The 20,614-nt window shown below is 44.1% G+C and overlaps 1 protein-coding gene across 2 annotated transcripts in view; it reads left to right on the forward strand.

The window, feature by feature from the left end:
- Window positions 1-17,834, forward strand: part of LOC146206537 (F-box/WD repeat-containing protein 4) — a 28,099-nt gene extending 10,265 nt beyond the window's left edge. For both annotated transcript variants that reach the window (XM_084591269.1, XM_084591268.1), the window contains 2 exons: window positions 140-275; window positions 17,472-17,834. In XM_084591269.1, coding sequence (XP_084447395.1) covers window positions 140-275; window positions 17,472-17,609 — 274 coding nt within the window. In that variant the 3' untranslated portion in view covers window positions 17,610-17,834. The remainder of the gene's footprint in view (window positions 1-139; window positions 276-17,471) is intronic.
- Window positions 17,835-20,614: the final 2,780 nt, after the last annotated feature.

A 20,614-nucleotide genomic window follows, 5' to 3' on the forward strand; every position in this document is an offset into this window, starting at 1 on the left:
AGAGCACTTTGCTGCACTCAAGGTGCCAGGGTTTTAAAGCACTTCATTGTGGGTTTTTTTTTTTTTTTTTCTGAAGCAGCAACACAAATTTTCCTGGCTGCATATGTTTGCTAATACAAACACCTCTGTAATGTTGCAGTGTTTCGGCTTGGGAAGACCCCCACGACTCCGCTGTTTACTGCCTTGCCACGGATCACAATGTGACTGTGCTGAGCGGCACCAATCGTTATGGTGTGGTCCGGCTTTGGGACAAGCGCATGACCACACCAGTGAAGGTTGGTGTGGTTTGCATGAGGCCTCCACAGCTTTTTACTAGCAGGTTGAAGTGCTGAACTTGCTGGAATGTGTCCTGCCTAGAGTTAGCAATTTTTAATGTGGAAGCATTATAATAATCATCGGCAGTGAAGCCAGGCGCCATGCAGGAATCTGGCGACGCCGCCAGTAGTCGTTAGGTACGCAGTGGGTAATCATACACAAGAGTTAATTATAATGGGCATTAATGGAATAATAAAGACATTAAATAATGATAAGGGTAATTAGTGACGATCATAAAGGCTTTCAGGGTGAAATCTGTTAGAATGATATAGAACCTTGTTAAGTAATAGTGTGGGTCATTAATTAATGATAAAGGCCTTCAGTAATAAAGTCTTTAGGTCAAAAGTTTTTAAGGTGAATGCTTTTGCATTCACAGCATATAATTAGTATCAGTTTATCAAATTCATATTGTGAAAATTGACTAGACCTTAACCCTAATACAAGGTTAGTTTGTCTGGTATTGTGCCATGATCCATGCCTTTGTATGAGTCGCCGAGCTAAAGATATCTGTGCCGAAGCGTTTCTCGATTCTTGATCATAATGCTGGGAGTTAAAAATAATGCTAGCAGTTAATAAATCTGATAAATGATTAGCTATTACAACATTCTGGTCAGAATCATTCGGTGGCAGAAGCCCCTGTTCTTTCACTACATTGGTTGCACCGAGCAATCCTTAAGCTGAGAAGAAAGGCTGGATTTGACCACCTAGCTTTTAAGGAATTCGTTCAATAGCTTCTCAGTCTTAATAATGCCATGCAAACTTGCACTTCCTCCACTGACCTCTACAGAATGCATGCTCCAGAAGCTGCAAAAAAGAGCATAAATGTAGGAACTGCAAGCTTTGCTATGAACAGAAAAAGAAACAGAGTTTAAAAGGAATGTTTAAGACATTAGCCCTCAAAAGGCAAGGACAACACAATTCTTGTCCTTGTCTTTCGAGCGCTACACTCTTCATCATAAAGAGGATTATTCGTTTTTTTTTTTGTTTTTTTTTTTTCAAATGCGGGGGGTAAAAATTGGGCGTTATTTTTCGACTTGATAATAGGAGAGAAATAGGGTTTTTCATGGAAACACTCCGAAATTTGGGTTTTATCGGGTTAAATTTACAAATTAATAATATCTTCAATTTTTCCTAACCTTGGGTAAAGATTAGGGTTATGTTTTGGGTTGCTTTCAAGAAAGTATTTCATAATTCGGGGTTTTATGTCGTAATTAATACTCTCAGTGATGTACAACGGTCAGTTTCTGGACAAGAAATACTTTATTCACGTGAGCTGGTCATCGACGTTTTACACGCCCTTATTAACAGACAATCATCTACATACGCAACATTCCATCCGAGACCTGCCTGGCCTCTAGAGGTATCTTAGCTGAGAGAATGTTCACTCAACATCACAGCTGCCATTAGCTAGACACAACAATGCCCACGCTGCACTTGCTAGCCTGAGGTAGCGCACAGTTGCGTCTTTTCAATAGTCCATCAGGTCAACAATTTCATTTGTGGGGCTTGCTTCCAGTAAGTACTGGTTAAACTCCCCGCGAAGTGAGCCACATTGCTCGTCATGGAAATAGAGGTCGGTAGTCATCAGACTGACTCAGCAGCCGCTTCTGGAATGGTAAACCTGGAAAGCGCATAAAAAACACACACGGAGACAGACACACACGTGTGTCTGTCTCTTGCTGTTGTCCGTCAGACACACGTGTGTGTCTGTCTCCGTGTGTGTTTTTTATGCGCTTTCCAGGTTTACCATGTCTAACCAACTCGCCCAAACGCTGCCATTATTCTGGAATGGATCGAGTAAGGCACCCATTTCACATTGTCAACTGGTTTTCTTCTTTGTCTGAGACGTTCGGTGGCAGAGTGCAGCCCCATTTTGTGGAGGTTTTTACGCAAAACTCTTCAAGTTTTTACAAATGTTGCACTGCTCTTAGGCAACATAGACAAAACACCTTTTGATCGATGGCTTTTACCGATCATCGTGGAAAACTCATTGACAGCCTGCTGTAGCTTGACGTTTACTAGGTGATCGAAGCTTGCCATCAGACGTTTTCTGCTTTCAAGCGTCTTGTGGTTCGAGTGCATCTCTCATTTAAGGTGGTGGACAACGGCTGTTGTTGCGGCGCTCATCTTTCTTTCCCTCTTCCTTTTCTTCTCTATTTTTTCTTCTGTCTGTACGAGGCAGCGGAGGTGGCCCAGCTACAGAGCTAGTACCAGGCCCGTGCATTTTCTTTTCCTTCTTCCTACAGCCACAACAACAACAAATCGGGCTGTGGTTAAGACTTCCTTCGCATAAAGAACCTCTTTATCAGAAAGTGTCGCTCAAATAGCTTCTGCTTTGGTGCTTTCATACGAGCGTTCAACAAGTTCCGTGGGCACAGTTGTTCCAGAAACCAGGAAAAATAGAGTTTTACCCGAAAACGAACGACCCTAATCATGAACAACAAACTTGCCCACTCTGCTACCCTCATCAAAAAACAAGTACTGCCTTCACATCTGGGATGCGATAGCTAAATAGAATACAGTCAAAACCGGATATATCGAACTCGAAGGGGATCACGAAATAGTTTGATATATCGATAATTTGATGTATAGAAATTGGCTTGAGACACCGTTTGCAATCATGAAAAATGATATTGTATTTGTCGCGTAATCGACCCACTTGCATAATGAACCCACCCTCCATTTTTGCCACCGAGAATTAAAAAAAAAAAGCATTAGTCAGTGGCCGCATCCACAGCTGATTTATCCCCTTCAGGCGCTATTTCGTTATATCTTTGCATGGAGTCCTAATTTTTGCCTTTGAATTGGGCACCCGTAACATTTAGACCCGCCCTGTCGAGTACATGGCGTCATCTCTTGTTTCTAAAGCGAAATGTGTTTGCAAACAGCAAGTAAAGATGAACGTCGCAGCGTATTACGGCGGGATGAATCAGTAGCTCTTATTTTTGCATGCCTCTTACTAAACCAATGCCTAATAATACTATTTACTGTAATGAATATGTCAATAAAGGAATGTAGATGTTGCATGCCAGATTTCATCATCTTATACATAGAAAAAGTGTTTCAGCGGACTTTCCGAGTTTCGCGTCCACAAATGTGGACATGGCGTCTTAATGTCGAAATTGCTAAAGTGGCACATTCTGTCCACGGCACTTCGTTATTTTGTGCAAGAGCAGTACGTAATACGTTGATTGCGTGCAGGTGTCTCAATCTTGAAGGCATCAAGGTGCCTCAGAGGAAAAAATTTATTCATGCTTAACGATTAGTTAGAAAATGCAGAAAATGTTGCAATGTTTTCATTCATGTATCAGCTTTGAGGCACCATGTCCACATTAGTGGACACGAATAACATATAAACATTTTTGTATAATCTTGAATTCTATCGCACCCTATCGGCACGTGTTCCGATCAAGAGATCGCAGTGAGCAAGCTTGCCCTAGCGACGAACGAAGCACCCGCCGCCATGGACCCCGCCCCGGAACCAGACACCACTGCCGAAACACCGAATCCTACGGGCAGCACAGAGGGCGTCGGCTTGGCAGATTCCCAGAAAGCGCAGGCTGGCAGAGAGGAAGTCGAATCTTCTGAAAGCTCGGAGTCACCTCCCCCTACTGACGCTAAACAGCGAGACCCAGGGCGAGCGGTGCCTGACGAAGACTCCACTCTTCCCGCTACCGAAGAAAGAAGCCCAACCAATGTCCTCGTACCAGCCCTGATAGTCGCTGGAGTGGTCCTCCTCATTGTGTCTCTCATGGTCGGCTCCATGCTCTGGAAGGGACCCGCAAGCACGACCACCTCGCCGCCTTCTGCTTCGGCAGGGAGCGCTACCTCGGCAGGAACGGCTACCTCAGCTGTAATTGGTACCTCGACCGGAAGTGATACCTCGGCAGGAACGGCTACATCTGTAGCAATTTGTACCTCGGCAGGAAGTGCTACCTCGGCAGGAATGGCCACGTCGGCAGGCATTATGGGGCCTCGACAGAAAGGGGTACCTCGGAAGGACGTGCTACATCGGCAGAAACTGCTACATCGAGAAGGACGAAGCCGAAAGGGCCAGAGCCTCATTGTCAAGCTATTCCTAACCTCGGTCTCGACGCTGTCGTTGTCAACACCTCTGTGGGCGGAGTAAATCTCTCGCGGTGGCTGGGCATGCCATACGCCCTAAGCACAATGGGCGAGTGACGCTTCTCTAATCCTGTGCCTCTCAACGTGTCCGACGAATGCGTGGTTGTCGATGCCATGAAGCCAAGCCCTCCGTGCGCCCAGTGGGTCCCAGGCACAGGAGTGGTGGGAAACGAAGACTGTCTTCGTTTCAACATCTGGGCTCCCGCGAACACTGGTTCGAGTGGCGATGCCAAGAGAAGACTGGTGCTGGCGGCAACTTGACACTGGTTCCAGAGAGGAACCAATGACGTGCCCCAATGGGAGGAAATAGCGGCACAAGCTTTGAGGTGCGACCTGATGCCGGGTGAACACCTTCGGCAACGCACTCCCTCACCAGAACAGGAGTTGGCCACCCTGGTGCAGTAATTGGCCGCAACCTCTCATGATAAGCTCCATAAAACCCCGGCGGCGGTCAGACCTGTGACGCAGCAGGGGGTGCTAAGAATTCCTGGCTCCGCTGGACAGGCCGCCATTGGAAACTGACCCTGGCAACGTTTAACGCTAGAACCCTAGCTAGTGAAGCTAGTTTAGCAGTGCTGTTAGAGGAACTAGAGGGTATGAAATGGGATGTCATAGGGCTTAGTGAGGTTAGGTGGCCGAATGAGGCATATACTGTACTTAAGGATGGGCATGTACTGTGTTATCGAGGTTTGCCGGAGAGGCGAGAACTAGGAGTAGGTTTCCTTGTCAATAAGTATATAGCGGGCAATATAGATGAATTCTATAGTATTAATGAGAGGGTGACAGGCATCGTAATTAGGCTTAATAAGCGGTATAAACTGAAGGTTGTACAGGCCTATGCACCTCCATGTAGTTATGATGACAAAGCAGTTGAAAGCTTCTACGAAGATGTAGAGTCGGCAACGCGAAGGTAAAGACGCAGTATACTGTACTAATGGGCGACTTCAATGCCAAGGTAGGGAAAAAGCAGGCAGGAGACCAGGCAGTAGGTGACTATGGCATTGGTTCTAGGAATAGCAGGGGAGAGCTACTAGTTGAGTTTGCAGAGCGCAATAACTTAAGAATCATGAATGCCTTCTTCAGCAAATGGAAGAACCGGAAATGGACATGGAAAAGTCCTAACGGGGAGACTAAAAATGAAATTGACTTCATAATGTGTTCAACCCCCGCCATTGTGCAAGATGTAGAGGTAATCTGGAAAGTGCGATGCAGTGACCACAGAATGGTGAGATGCCGAATTAGCCTAAATCTGAAGAAGGAACGTAACAGATTAGTAAGAAAGAAACCCATCAACGAATTAGCGGTGAGGGGGAGGGCAGAAGAGTTCAGGATCTCTCTACAGAATAGGTATTCAGCTCTAACCGAGGATGGCGACATTACCCTACAAGCAATTGACAATAATTTCAGGGATATCATTGCTGAGGGTGCAGTAGAAGTAGGCGGTAGGATAGTTAGAGAGGATACCGGTAAGCTGTCTAAGGAGACGAAAGATTTGATTAAGAAACGCCAGAGTATGAAAGCTTCCAAGCCAACAGACCAGATCGAATTGGCCGAAATATTAAAGCTAATCAATAAGCGCAAGGTGGCCGATATAAGGAAGTATAACATGGAGACAATTGAGCATGCTGTAAAGAATGGGGAAAAACGGTAAAGAAGAAACTGGGCATAGGCAAAAATCAGATGTATGCGATAAGGGACAAGGCGGGCAATGTCATCATGAATATGGACAAGATAGTCTAAGTAGCCGAGGAGTTCTATACAAATCTCTACAGTAGCCAAAGTAGTCAGGACCGTAACGAGATTGGCGGTAGGGAAAAACAGTCAGATGCTCCACCAGTGACGAAGGACAAGGTCAAGAAAGCATTAGAAACTATGAAAAGGGGGAAATCAGCTGGAGAGGATCAGATAACTACAGATTTGTTAAAGGACGGGGGGGGGGGGGATATCTAGCTAGAAAAACTGGCCACCCTTTATACGCAGTGCCTGGTGTCATCGACGGTACCGGAACCATGGAAGAATGCAAACATTATCCTCATTCATAAGAAAGGAGACTCTAAGGACCTTAAAAATTACAGACCAATCAGCTTACTGTCCGTTACGTACAAGGTATTTACTAAGGTAATCGTTAATAGAATCAGGACAACCTTAGACTGCAATCAAGCAAAGGATCAAGCAGGTTTTCGGAAACGGTACTCTACTATCGATCATATCCATACCATCAATCAGGTGATAGAAAAATGCTCGGAATATAACCAGCCCTTATACATAGCATTCATTGATTACGAAAAAGCATTTGACTCAATTGAAACCTCGGCGGTGATGCAGGCATTGCGAAATCGGGGGGTAGACGAGCCGTACGTAAAAGTCCTGGAAGATATATATACTGGCTGCACAGCAACCATAGTTCTGCATAAAGATTGTAACAAAATTCCCATAAAGAGAGGTGTTAGGCAAGGAGACACAATCTCCCCAGTACTATTCACAGCTTGCTTAGAGGAAGTATTCAGAGACTTGGAATGGGAGCAGTTAGGGATAAGGGTAGATGGAGAATACCTCGGTAATTTGCGATTTGCTGATGACATTGCCTTGCTTAGCAACTCAGGGGATGAACTGCAAATAATGATTGATGACCTAGACAGGAAAAGTAGAAAAGTAGGCTTGAAAATCAATATGCAGAAGGCTAAGGTAATGTTCAACAGCCTCGGGAAGGAACAGCATTTTACAATAGGTAGCGAAGTACTGGAAGTAGTAGGCGAATATGTCTACTTAGGACAGGTAGTAACCGCAGATCCAGACCATGAAAAGGAAATAACGAAGAATAAGATTGGGATGGAGCGCATTTGTCAAGCACTCTCAGATTATGACTAGCAGCTTACCGGTATCGCTCAAGAGGAAAGTATACAACAGTTTCATCTTACCTGTACTCACCTATGGTGCTGAAACGTGGAGGCTAACCAAGAGAGTTCTACTTAAGTTGAGGACAACCCAGAGGGCTATGGAACGAAAAATGGTAGGGGTACTTATTCATTATTGATATAAACAGCGCGAACACGAAAACAAGGGACAAGAAACAAGAATGCCACAGTACAGCGCATGTACTGTGGCTTTCTTGTTTCTTGTCCCTTGTTTTCGTGTTCGCGCTGTTTATATCAATAATGAATAAGTACCAACTCGCCCAACAAAGTATCTTGGTAGGGGTAACATTAAGAGATAGGAAGCGTGCAGAGTGGGTCAGAGAAATAACTCGTTACCGACGTTCTGGTGGAAATTAAGAAGAAGAAATGGGCATGGGCAGGACATGTAGTGCGAAGACAGGATAACCGATGGCCGCTTAGGGTAACAAACTGGATTCCAAAGGGAAGGAAAGCGTAGCAGGGGACGGCAGAAAGTTAGGTGGGCGGATGAGGTTAAGAAGTTCGCAGGGGTCAAGTGGATGCAGCTGGCACAGAACCGGGCTAAGTGGAGAAATATGGGAGAGACCTTCGCCCTGCAGTGGGTGTAGTCAGGCTGATGATGATGATGAATTCTGTCTGGCCTACTGATCATGCATGGTACAAAAAAAAATTTGTTTTCCTTTCAGAAAATTTAATTGCTGCCTAAAGGGGTTATTGGCAGCGTGCTAAGATGCTGCGCAGCGATAACGTCATGGCGTGTTTATCTCCTGACTATATTTTTCATGTTAGCTCCTGCGGTGGTTTGATTTATCACGCCGCGTTTGGGGCGGGCAGAGCCCACTGCCACAAAATCATTGAAAAGTGTGATAGCTGCGTGCTTTCACTGATTCATGGATGCGAGGATGTACGACTCTTACAAAAACAAATGCAGCTTTTTAACGTCCGCAGCCACCATAGCTTACGCTACGCCGCACGTTCGGCATGGCAAAAAAGATGGACGACTCTCACACACAAAAAAATGTTGTTTAACGGCCACAGATGCCATAGCTTAAGCTGTGCCGCACGACAACGCAAGACGCGCGCATCGCACGTCACCCGCCCCGCACAGAGGGTTCACAACACACACTGCAGAAAGCATCCGACGTTCTGTCTGCCACGGGCTGAGCTGGCTTTTCGGTGTATACGTAGTGCATGCTGTTGCGAACAAAGACCGGGAAAGAGAGAGGAAGGGCAGACAGAGAAAGCTCAGCAGAAGAATGGGCACACCCTCGCACTTCGCTCTATCGCGTTGTTTCCCCTCTCCCGAACACAACGGCTGCATTGGCTGCGTCTGCTTCGTACCAGCCATTGCCAAATTGGTTCCCTCTCGTTACTTCACGCACGTGGCTTGCAAACGTCATGTGCTGGTGCGCGGCAAATGATCACCGCAGATGCGCGCTCCTTTGGGGGAAGGGTGCGGCACTGCTCTAGACCCGCCACCGCACAGTTCTCTCTCATTCCGCAAGTGGCTTGAAAACTATGTGGCAAAAGGCCGAGGGTGATGCAGTCGTGTTTGGGGAAGGCGCACCTTCCAATGCGTGGTGCGGAGTTCGATATATTGAACGACCGGTGAAATTGGAGTTCGATATATGACACAGCTTTCATATATCATCTGCTTTCATCTGCTTTACTTCCCTTTCAAGGGGATATTCCCCGACTTTGATATAACCAAAATTTTCATTATCCGGGTTCGACTGTAGTCGGAATATTTGTGACAAAAAGCATTGTGCAAATGATTGCTAACACTCTATCACACGTGCACACTGATGCATACTTTGATAAACTTGCCTTCGCCATGTCAGCGACTTTACACATCTTGAGACTTTTACGCATGTACAAAACTGCTCTTTTAGATAACATTGACTGTATGCTTAAAAATGTTCCGTTTACTTTGATACACGCCTGCTTATGCAGTGAAAAAACCACGTTTGATCCTTTCCACTCTGCGACACCACTAATTATATGCAATTGTTGTGGTGCAATTTTCCGAAATGACTGAACATTACAATGAGAATTACACACAAGAAAAGTCCTCTTCATTTTGTGTACGGTACTAACAACACATCATTATTGGAGGTAACAGAATATAAATATTTGGGCTTATGGATTACTAACAACCTTTCATGGACAAAACACATAGATGCGGTTGTAGCTAATTCACTGCGCAAACTTTTTTTCTTGAGGCGCTCACTGAAGTCATCTCCGTCCAGTGTCCGCCTATTAGCTTACAACTCCCTCATCCGTCCACTGTTAGAATATGCCGTAATTATATGGGACCCTTTCACCTTAACTAACATTCATAAACTTGAGCGCATACAGCATAAGGTCGTTAGGTTTGTATTTAATTCATATGGCCGTGCGTCTGTCAGCGAGCTTGTGAAGCGTAGTGGATTACCTTCTGTGACTGAGCGCAATCGTATCTGCCGATTAAAGTTTCTTTTCCAGCTCGTAAAAGGTCAATATAATATTAACACTTCCAATTATATTACTTACTCTTCAGGTTATAATACGAGACAAAGGCATGCACTAACAATAACCCCTGTGAACGCGCGAAATAACTGTTTTAAATATTCTTTCTTTCCGAGGACAATTACGGAATGGAATAAACTTAATAGTGAGACTGTAACTCAAAGTTCTTTACTAATGTTTGAAAAGTGCCTGCAAATTTTATGAATTTGAGTGCGTTTATATGCTTGTATTTCTTTGTTTTTCCCACCCTGCTATGATCTGTACCAGATCGCAGTACCTATAAATAAAGAAATAAAATAAACATTCTGGCGGAACATAGCAAGAGCTTAGAAAAACATGCAAAATAATTAGCTGTGATACCTTACCTCTCTGACATAACATTTTTCTTGGCATTTTTATGTCTGTTGTTTCGCACTCAACTTTTGTTTTTGCAGCAATTTTCATGTATCATTTTCTTTCCTGCCAAATTCAGTGCGTGCATGATTCGTAAAATGTACTTGAAATGTGCGGTATGTAATTATTCTGTTCTAATATACTATTGCTTTTTGTATACAAACAACTAAATTTGTACTACCCCGCAAATGCCCAAACCCAGTCGCCATGTGAAACATGGGCACAAGGAGTTTTTCAAGCTGCGACTACCAGCCTTTTGTTCTTTCTCGTTCGTTTTAATATTGAGCGAGATAAAATACTTTGATTTGATTTCATTTGTGAAGTAACCGCACTCCACGTCTAGGGTCCTATGGATAAGGGAAGAAAGAGCGAGGGTGTGAGTTCTGTAGTAAGTTACTGTCGTGGCTTTAACGCCTACCTTGTCTCTATGCCCTTATTTTGACGTGGAAGTGATGTGATATTTTATAAAATATTTCCTCACTGCTGCACCGTAAACCCGTCTCCGGCTTCCTCGTCCCTTCTCTGCCCCATCCACATTACCTGAATACCAAGTTGCAACAAGGCACACTGAACCCGGCTGCAAAGAAGGAACAAGGCAGGGGGCTTAGATGCGTTGTCCGTGACGCACACTGAACACCTGTGTTTTGGCAACAGTGACATCCCTCGTACTCCACTGTCCGTGTGAATGAATGCTAGAGTGTCGAAAGGGGTCCTGCCGGCCGACAGTGCCCCATATCCTCCCCCCCACTGTGTGAATGCCGCATTAGATCCACGGGCACCACTGTTCTGTGAAATTCAGGTTCGGCATGTCTTTTTTAGATGATCACTGGCTTCCAGGGCCATGCTTTAATGTGAACCCCCATCCGAATTAACCAGTGTAAGCCCATCCATGTTTGGAACGAGCATCTGACTCCACTTATATAGGCGTCATCCAGGACCATGCTCCTAGTTTGAATTATCCAGATTTCCAAATTGACAGAGGGTAAAATTAACGAGATTTTACTGTGTTTCCTTTGCATTATTTATCCTGGTAGTAGGTTTAGTAGAGAGTGGAACCATGTCTGCTAAATTGTATCCTATTTTAGCATGTGCAAAAAGCAGCAAAAGCACATTAGCTCGTTTCATTGCGAGATAACATCTGGTACTGCTTCATGAGGTGGTATGGCATGTGAATGGCATGTGCCGATAGTTGCTAATACACACTATATATGTATATACATTTTTTTTTTTGCCATTGCATAACTGTCGTATGCATAGAATCCTTAACGGGGAAAATGGTCTTAAAACTTTTTGAGTAATGAAGTCACATTAATGGAATGTTTAGGGAGCACATATTTTTGCATGCTGGTTCCAAGTATGTAATCTAATATTATGTAAAGCAAGTCATTCTGCACTTTATTAGGTTGTGTACCTTTTCGCAAACCTTTTGCTGCATAGAATTTGCATGCCATTGGTATCTCCAAAATTAAGAATGCAACAAGGGTGAAATGATCATTCTGCCTATCATAGCTGTTGATTTATAGCATTTTGAAGTTGTCACTAAGACAGCAATACGAGCTTTCCCCCCCATTTCTAAAGCCATAATAATCTCGGACAGATTATACCCGCTGCCGGGCAAAGGCCTCTCCCATATTATACTCCAACTAACCCTGTCCTGCGCTAGTTGCATCCATCTGACCCCTGTGAACTCCTTAACCTTTTCTGCACACCTGACTTTCTGCCTCCCGCTGCTATGCTTTTCTTCCCTTGGAATACAATTTGTTACCCTTTGCGGCCATCAATTGTCCTTTCTTCGCCTTACATGCCCTGCCAATGTCCATTTCTTCTCGATTTCCACTAGAATGTCATTTTCTCTGACCCTTTCTGCACACTTCCTATTTCTCAATATTACACCTACCATTTTTCGTTCAGTAGCTCTCTGCGTTGTCCTCAGCTGAAGTAGTACCCGTTTCATTAGTCCACATTTCAGCTCCATAAGTGAGTACAGGTAAGATGCAACTGTTATATAGACCAACACCGATCTGTGACGTAAGCGCGATGCGGTGGCGCTTCTGTTGCCAGGTTGAGCCGGTTGGGGGTGAAAACTAGGCTTAGCGCCCATAGGAATACATGGACCTGAAAAATTTTGAAGCAATTTTCCAATTTCACGGCGCACCTATGATCTCGTTATTCGGTACAGAGCAACCATGAACATCCTAGAACAGATCACGAAAGTATGAAATCTCATTAACGAGGCGAAGTATTTTTAAAATACCACGAAACGTGTGCGGGTGCGAGTTGGGAGGGCGGTCATAGAAGCACATGTAAACACAACTTACCGCTACATTTTACTCTGTTCAGCAGCGTTGAACCCTTCTCATTTTTTGGTGAACGCCTTGCATCACGCCCCGACGTCATGTTGCATAGCACACTACATTCCCTTGCAAGTACTGCAAGTCTGACGACTTGTGGGACCGTTCACAGCATGATAAACTGACCGCGCACAGTTGCAGACGAAAATGCACCACCGGTGCTGTCGCTAGCAGATGCTCCGGAGCTGGAGGCGGCCGCGGTGGATATCGCCAGCTGCGCTGTCGTTTGCTGCAATGCGCGACTCTCGTTCGGTCCGTATTGTCGTATGGCGTTTCACAACTGCCTTTTAAATGTAACTCTGTCTAGGATGTATCACTTGAGGGACAGTATTATCAAGCTAACTTACTCCATGCGGCAGCATATTAGACTGTAAACAAAACTGCGTGTTTCACTACATGAACATTTTGGGGTTGTCCGGATTCACAACATAGATTATTTGCGGAGTTTTAAAAGTAGACCGCCTCCGCAATGATGCAGCATACTTCTTCAAAGTGATGGCCAATGTTTAACAACCGGCCGCCACTTCTGGTGCTCTGCGAAATGAGAAAAATGTTGCGGTAAGTTGCGTTTACTTGTGTTTTTATGGGTCGCCCTCCTAACTTGCACCGCCTTACGTTTCGCCGTGTTTAAAAAATACTTCGCCTCCGTAATGAGATTTCATACTTTCACGATCTGTTCTAGGATGTTCACGGTTATTCTGCACCGAATAAGGACATCATAGGTGTCTTGTGAAATTAAAAAACTGCTTAGAAATATTTTGCTTCCATGTATTCCTATGGGCGCTAACCCTATTTTTCAAGCCCCGTCGGCTGCAACGCCGTGAGTGCCCCCTTTGTTTGTAAACACGGTGCTGGTCTATACCGTCCTCTTGAGTGATACTAGTAAGCTGCTAGTCATAATCTGTGAGTACTTGCCAAATGCGCTCCATGCGCTGCTTTACTTCCCTTTCATGGTCCGGATCTGCGGTTATTACTGTCCTAACTATGCATATTTGGCTACCACTTCCAGGGTTTCGCTACTTATTGCAAACTGCTGTTCTTTCCCTAGGCTGTTGAACATTACCTTAGTCTTCTTCGTATTGATTTTCAAGCCTACCTTTCTACTTTCCCTGTCTAGGTAATCATACTTTGCAGTTCATCCCCTGAGTTAAATAGCAAGGCAATGTTATCAGCGAATCGCAGATTACTGAGGTATTCTCCATCCACCCTTATCCCTAACTGCTCCCATAGTACTGGGGAGGACTCAATTCTAAAGTGGCAACTTCAAACTGCATAGCTCAACTCCTATGATATGCAGGATGATAATTGTACCCTTATTGTATTCCTTGACCTCACGAACAACCAATGGCATGCAATTTAAGAAGTTTCCTACGGCAGAAAGTTACATATTACGGAAGTGCAGCGCGACTTTTTTTGCGTATAATTAAATGATATATTTGGAACCACAACAGTACATGCACTTTCAAGATTTCATCATTACTTTTGTTTGCCAAGACTGGCTTTCTGCCTTAAAGCAAGCAGAAATGAGCATTTATGAGCATGTCTAGCCACTTCACAGCATGTAGTTTGCATCCTCTTGCTTGTCAGCAGAACACCAACCAAAATATATAATGGGATTATGGTGCAAGTGAAAATTATTGTCTCGTATTGTATAGAATGAGCACTACAATATTCAAGAAACAAAGATTTATAATTTTAATTTAGCACTGAAATTTGCAAGCAAACGACTGAAGTGGGCTCTTGCGGCAAAATGTTGTACTAATTACCAGTATTGGTACATCTCTGGAAAATGTCACTAGTTTTCGTAAGTGCACAATGTCTGTTCTTTGTAGAGTGCTTGCCTTGTTCTATATATTGCACTTCCTCCAGGGTACCCATCAGCAAAAACCAGCCTCCTTTAGCATCGCTTATGATTTGCTTTTACCATTTGTCACTAGATAGTGTCAGTGCTTTGAATTCCTCTGATGAAGTGGTGACCATGGCCCACTAGGTCAATGAGGCATACATTCCTCTGCCTATAACGGATGCTACTTTGTACTAAAAATGTCTAAATTTATAATAGTTTTTGGTACATCACTTTTGTCAATGTGCAGTCGTCATCTCAGTTGCTACTCGAGGTTTCCAGCATCAGATTAAATAAAATTGTGTGCATGGACAGATCGAAAAATTCTCGGTAAAATGTTTCAGCATTCCTGACAAAACCACTACAGAATCTGCCACTGGAGATAGGAAGGTCTCTATTGCGCCGAAGAAAAAAGTTGGACACTTAAAGTGCGGTGTTCTGTCGTTTTAAAGTGGTAAACTGGCGGACCCCATTAAGCAAAGCACTGCATTATGTTATGGAGCTGATGACTGTTTACTACCTGAGATTGATTGTGCTTAATAATCTAACCACAGGTATTTACTGCATTTTGATATCGTGAAAACTTTCTGCTAACATTGTAGCTGTGCACCAAAAGACTGGCTACTGCGGTGCGATTTTTTCCTCTATGCAGTTTTGGTTTGTGTTTCAACTGAATTATTGCTGTAATGTTTAGCTGCTGTATAGGTCATGCGAGACAAGGAAAAAAAAAAAACTGCAATATAGTCTCTGATACATAGTTTCATTTACACTTAACACTAGTTTTTGTAAGTGCACAGTGTCTATTTCAGACACCTTATAGTAGCGCGAAAAAACACACAAGACAGATGTCTGAAGTTCTGCACCAACTAGGCCGACAACACATCTTACTGGAACAGTGTCTATTCTTTGTAGAGTGCTTGCCTTATCCTATATGCCTTGCCCTCCTTCAGATGGTGGAATGATAACAGTGTATCAGCAGTTATGCTTCAATTTTTTCTCATACCTCACGTGACCTAAACATCAACTACACATCAAAAATGACATTGAGGAAGAAATTCAATTATAAATTGTTAAGCAGACGTAGGCAAGCACTATGCAGTTATGCCAATATCTGTTGTGCCAGTTTAAAGAACAAGCAAGCGGAAATGAAGTGTATATAGGCATTTTTTTTTTTTATATTATCTTTTCACGTGACAAAACATTCAAAGCAATGGTTTGCTCTTAGTAGTGCACTGCAGGTGTGTGGTGAAGTCACTTCTAAAAGTTGCCACAGATTAGCTTGTTTAGCTTCGTTTATGCATTTAACATCTCAGAGTGACTCAGGCTATGAGGGATGCCATAGTGGAGGGCTTGGCAAATTTTAACCACCTGGAGTCCTTTAGTGTAAAAACGTTTGTTTATAGGAAAGGCACAGTATCCTTCACACATCTCAGTGGACACCTGAACCGCACTGTAAGAGAAGGAAGGTGGGAGTGAAAGAAGGAAGAGGTACACCATAAATAGTGGAAGGCTACGGAATAATTTCAACGACCTAGGGATCTTTAACGTACGCTGACATAGCACAGCACATGGAGGCCTTTTGCGTTTTTCCTCCATCAAAGCACGGCTACCACAGTCTGGTTCAGACCAGGGCAGTCCAGTTCAGTAGCCGAGTGTGCGTCACCATAGTGGGCCCTCTTCCTTTAGCGTGCACTGACATTGCATGGTGCACAGTTGATTTGCTGCCTTCACCAAAAAGTGGCTGCCGTGGCAGGGATTGAGCCCACGCCCCTGAAATCGGCAGTAGAGCGCTCTAACTGCAGAGGCAGAGACAGATTAACGAGATCACCAAACATAAAACTGAGCAGGAGACAAGACACAGGAGAGAAGCAAACGGGGCGAGCTCTTCCTGTTTGCTTCTCTCCGGTGTCTTGTCCCCTGCTCGTTTGGTAATCATGTCATACCAACTAGCCCCTCATCGCTCACTCTCAGATTAATATGTTTCATTCCAATTAACTGTTTAGAAAAAATTTCTTGTCTAAGGAGGAACAATTCTAAATTTCACCTTGCTCTTGCAGATACTGGGTGTGTGTGCATATGTTTGGGGAAGAGGGGAATTTTTTTATTTGAAAAAAAAGTAAAGGTTGGCCCAGTTTCCTTGCACAAAATTTTCATCAAGGAGAACTGCTTTCTCTCTTCCTTCCCTTGCTCTAAACTTCGTATTTTCATCTCTAAGCAACCCCCCCCCCCCCCTTAAATTTGCAAAAACAAAAAAAAAGAAGAAAGAAAATGTTGGCATGCAAAACTAAGCACCCTATTCCTTGCTAGGAAGAGTGCGTAGACAGGGCTACCAACGCGCTTTGCTCAAGCCAGAGCTACCGGGAGTCCCAAGGTGGTGCACATCCACGGCACGACCTCCAGCTCCTTATGTTTCTATGTTACGACAGCAGGCGGCACAGAACACCAAATGCCGGCTGAAAGTGGCTGTGATAACGTGTAGTGTTGCGTGGACGTAGAATTTGGGGCTATTTCTCGACAGGTTTTACGGGCATCGTGGGCCACTTTGCCTTTTTTGTGTGTGTCAGCTGTTTGGCAGCAGTAATGGATGTCGGAATGACTTCGCCAGTTTGAACTTCAAGTGCACTGTAAACGCATTTGCCAAATAAAATCTCTTTCTTGCTCTTGTCTCGTCAAAATATATGGGGGGAGGGGGGGGGGGGGGTATTGTAGATTTTTTTAATCTAAGTGACCGCCCTCATTTTTTTTTACTTTGAAATGCACTTTTTGTATAAAGAATGCTTGCATGCATAGCATGTGCTTGATGCATTTTGACTTCACAAATTAATGTGTATTGTTACCAAGTGGACATTGCAATCTACTGCAGAAAAGGGCACATTCACCTGAAACACTGCCATGTGGTAAAAGTTTTTGTGTGTTGCTTTGTGCAAGAAAGTGTGCCATTTATAATGTATTCACTTTATTGTGCGGGCATGATTAGCATTTACTTGTTAGGCCGTCTTGTGCTGCTGCTGCTGCTGAAGCACAGTTCTTTGTCTTTTGCAGATGTACTACGTTGGCAGAGGCAACAGCCCGGCCTACTCATTGGCATTCGACCCTTGTTACATGTATGTGGCCCTTGATCGGTCTCTCAACATGCTGTCCTTCACGGGTTCTTCATGGACTCCCTCAAGCCACCAGTGAAGTGTTCTAGTCGACTATTTTTGAAGGACAGCCTCTAGAAGTGAACCCGCAGCTAGTGTGGTGTGTCCTTCATTACAGATTGCCCCGTCCACATGCGATTTGTTGCAGGGTGGGGAGACAGTTTGAGAGGAGAGCTGATGACCATCCACTCGCATGCTTTGATGACAAGCACCTCAGCAGCATTGTTTTCGTTGTCTTCTGAATAAAACTCATCTGGCTGCATTACACAGAGCTTCATTGTTACAAGGGAGAGATTTTTTTTTTCTGGCAGATTACCAAAACCATGAGATTGGTTTTATACAGGGTGATGCATATTTGTCAGTGTTCTGAAAAATTCTCTTGGGCAAAATACTAGACTAATCGGGCTCAAATCCTAACCACAAAGTAACTTGCAATAGTTGAAGTTTCTTGATAATGTAATTTCATGCTTGAACTTGACTACATTTTCTGTAATAGACAAAAAACTGCAGTCTTCTGCGGCAGGCGCGACTTTTCATCGCAGCGAGCAGATGAGCCAATTTGACAGGCTGCACCATCTGGCAAACTGCAGAACTGACTGCCATGCCCTATGCAAAATATTAGTCCCCTGCTTGTACATAGATATATCGGGAATGCAGCTCGAGTATTTGGTCTTCGTAAGCACACTTTTATCCCTTTCAGGAAACTGTATCAAGAGAACATTACATAAATCAAGCATTCCTAAGGAAGTTGTAGAGAAAATGAGTAGTTTAAGCCTTAAATCTGTTTGCTAGAACTGTCTTAGCATACACTGTAGGGCAAATCATGGATCCCATGATTAAGTCTTGTGAAGTGCATACATTGATTCCAGGCTAAGTGTGAAAAATAGGGAGCAGCCGTTTTTTTGTTTTAAAAGCATTTTTGCACTGCACAAAGAAAACCAGGGAAGAAACACAAACAAATGAAGCTCTGACTATCGTTAATTTTTTAGTGAGAACTCGTGCTTAAAAAGGCTTGAAGTGTTGCCTTGCGCAGGTGCTGAAGGCATAAAAAAAAAATCTGAACAAGCCAACCCACACGTGTACATAAACTCATTGCATTGGTAGATTTCCATGAAGATAATCCACCTCTATGTGGTGTAATGGCACCGAAGGTTTAGCAACACGCGAGATGTTCGATGTGGCGATCAAATATGCCTCCACAATTTCCCGGCACACTTCATGTCCGTGTCTAAATACGACACAGTCACGCCCCAAATCCGCTGTGCATACAAATATATTCCTTTCTACAGTCACGACAATGAACTACGAGATTTTAAGAGGCAGCCGAGGTTTCCAACAACCTCTCTCGTGTTCCTTCAGGCGGACATTGAGGCACCTTCCAGTCTGCCCAATAAGCTTTCCCACATGAGACTGGTACTTCATACATGACCCTATGTTGCATGGCACTATCTGTTGGCACACCTGCCTGGAATGGGCCTCAACTGATCTAAATTTCTTCCCGACCGCGGCACAACTCTTGCCAAATCTGCCAGCAACTTTTTTGAGGCGATGTGGGAGGCCATGTATATTAAGGGTAGGTGCAATCCTTTTCGTTAGTGCTTCGGCATTTTTAGGGGCTTTCCATCCAACCCTCTTTATTTTCACCAAGAGCCTCTCCAATAGGCAGGCCAGGCTTCATTCAAGAAACACAGGCTATAAGTTTTTTAACATGTGCATAGAAGCTGCATTCGAAGACCAAGTGTGGGCATGACTTGTTCAGTGACGACCTAAGGCATGACATGGTTATGCTATCTTTTACAAGCCTAGAGTGGGGCTGGAATTATGGTTCAAAAGGGGCTTCGCGATCGCATTGCATATTTCCAACACATGTGATCTTCTTTTAAGAAAAATATAGGGTGAAATAAGAAGGTGGTGGAAATATGCACAGAGATCGCAGAGGCGCCTTTTGAACTACAATTCTGGCCACTCGAGGCTTGTAAAAGATAGCACAGCCATTTCATGCCTTGGGTCGTCACAGAACACGTCATGCCCACATTTGGTCTCATAACACAGCTTCTACACACAGGTGGAAAACCTTATAGAGGCTGGGTTTCTCGAACAGAGCCTGGCCCGCGTATTGGAGAGGCTCTTGGTGAAAATAAAGGGGGTTGGACGGAAAGCCTCAAAAAATGCCGATGCACTAAGGAAAAGGATTGCACCTAACCTCGCATTGCCTCAAAAAGTTGCTGGCCAATTTGGCATAGCGGTGGCCTTTACTGCCAAGAACAGGGTCGGCAAGATGTGTGCCACAGTCGGGAAGAAATTTGTATCAGTCGAGGCACATTCCAGGCAGGTGTGCCAACAGGTACGTGCCATGCAACATTGGGTCATGTATAAAGTACCAGTCTCGTGTGGGAAAGCTTATTGGGCAGAGTGGAAGGAGCCTCAATGTCCGCCTGAAGGAACACGAGAGAGGTTGTTGGAAACCTCGGCTGCCTCTTAAAATCTCGTAGTTCATTGTCGTGACTGTAGAAAGGAATATATTTGTATGCACAGCGGATTTGGGGCGTGACTGTGTCGTATTTAGACACGGACATGAAGTGTGCCGGGAAATTGTGGAGGCATATTTGATCGCCACATCGAACATCTCGCGTGTTGCTAAACCTTCGGTGCCATTACACCACATAGAGGTGGATTATCTTCATGGAAATCTACCAATGCAATGAGTTTATGTACACGTGTGGTTTGGCTTGTTCAGATTTTTTTTTTATGCCTTCAGCACCTGCGCAAGGCAACACTTCAAGCCTTTTTAAGCACGAGTTCTCACTAAAAAATTGTTGATAGTCAGCACTTCATTTGTTTTAGTGTTCCTTCCCTGGTTTTCATTCTTTGTGCAGTGCAAAAATGCCTAACGACCACCAACTTGCCCAGTATTCAATGCTGCTTTGTTTTTTGTTTTTTGCGTTAGTGTCTCAGTGTCGCTCAAAGGTTAAAACATTTTAGTTGTGTCCACTTTTCCTACCCCCATCTTCTCTCTCTCCCTCTTGGAATTTACATGACTGCTTT

Source organism: Amblyomma maculatum, chromosome 1 (genome assembly GCF_055883805.1).
Source record: "Amblyomma maculatum isolate TAMU_Amacu chromosome 1, ASM5588380v1, whole genome shotgun sequence".
Taxonomy (NCBI): Eukaryota; Metazoa; Arthropoda; class Arachnida; order Ixodida; family Ixodidae; genus Amblyomma; species Amblyomma maculatum.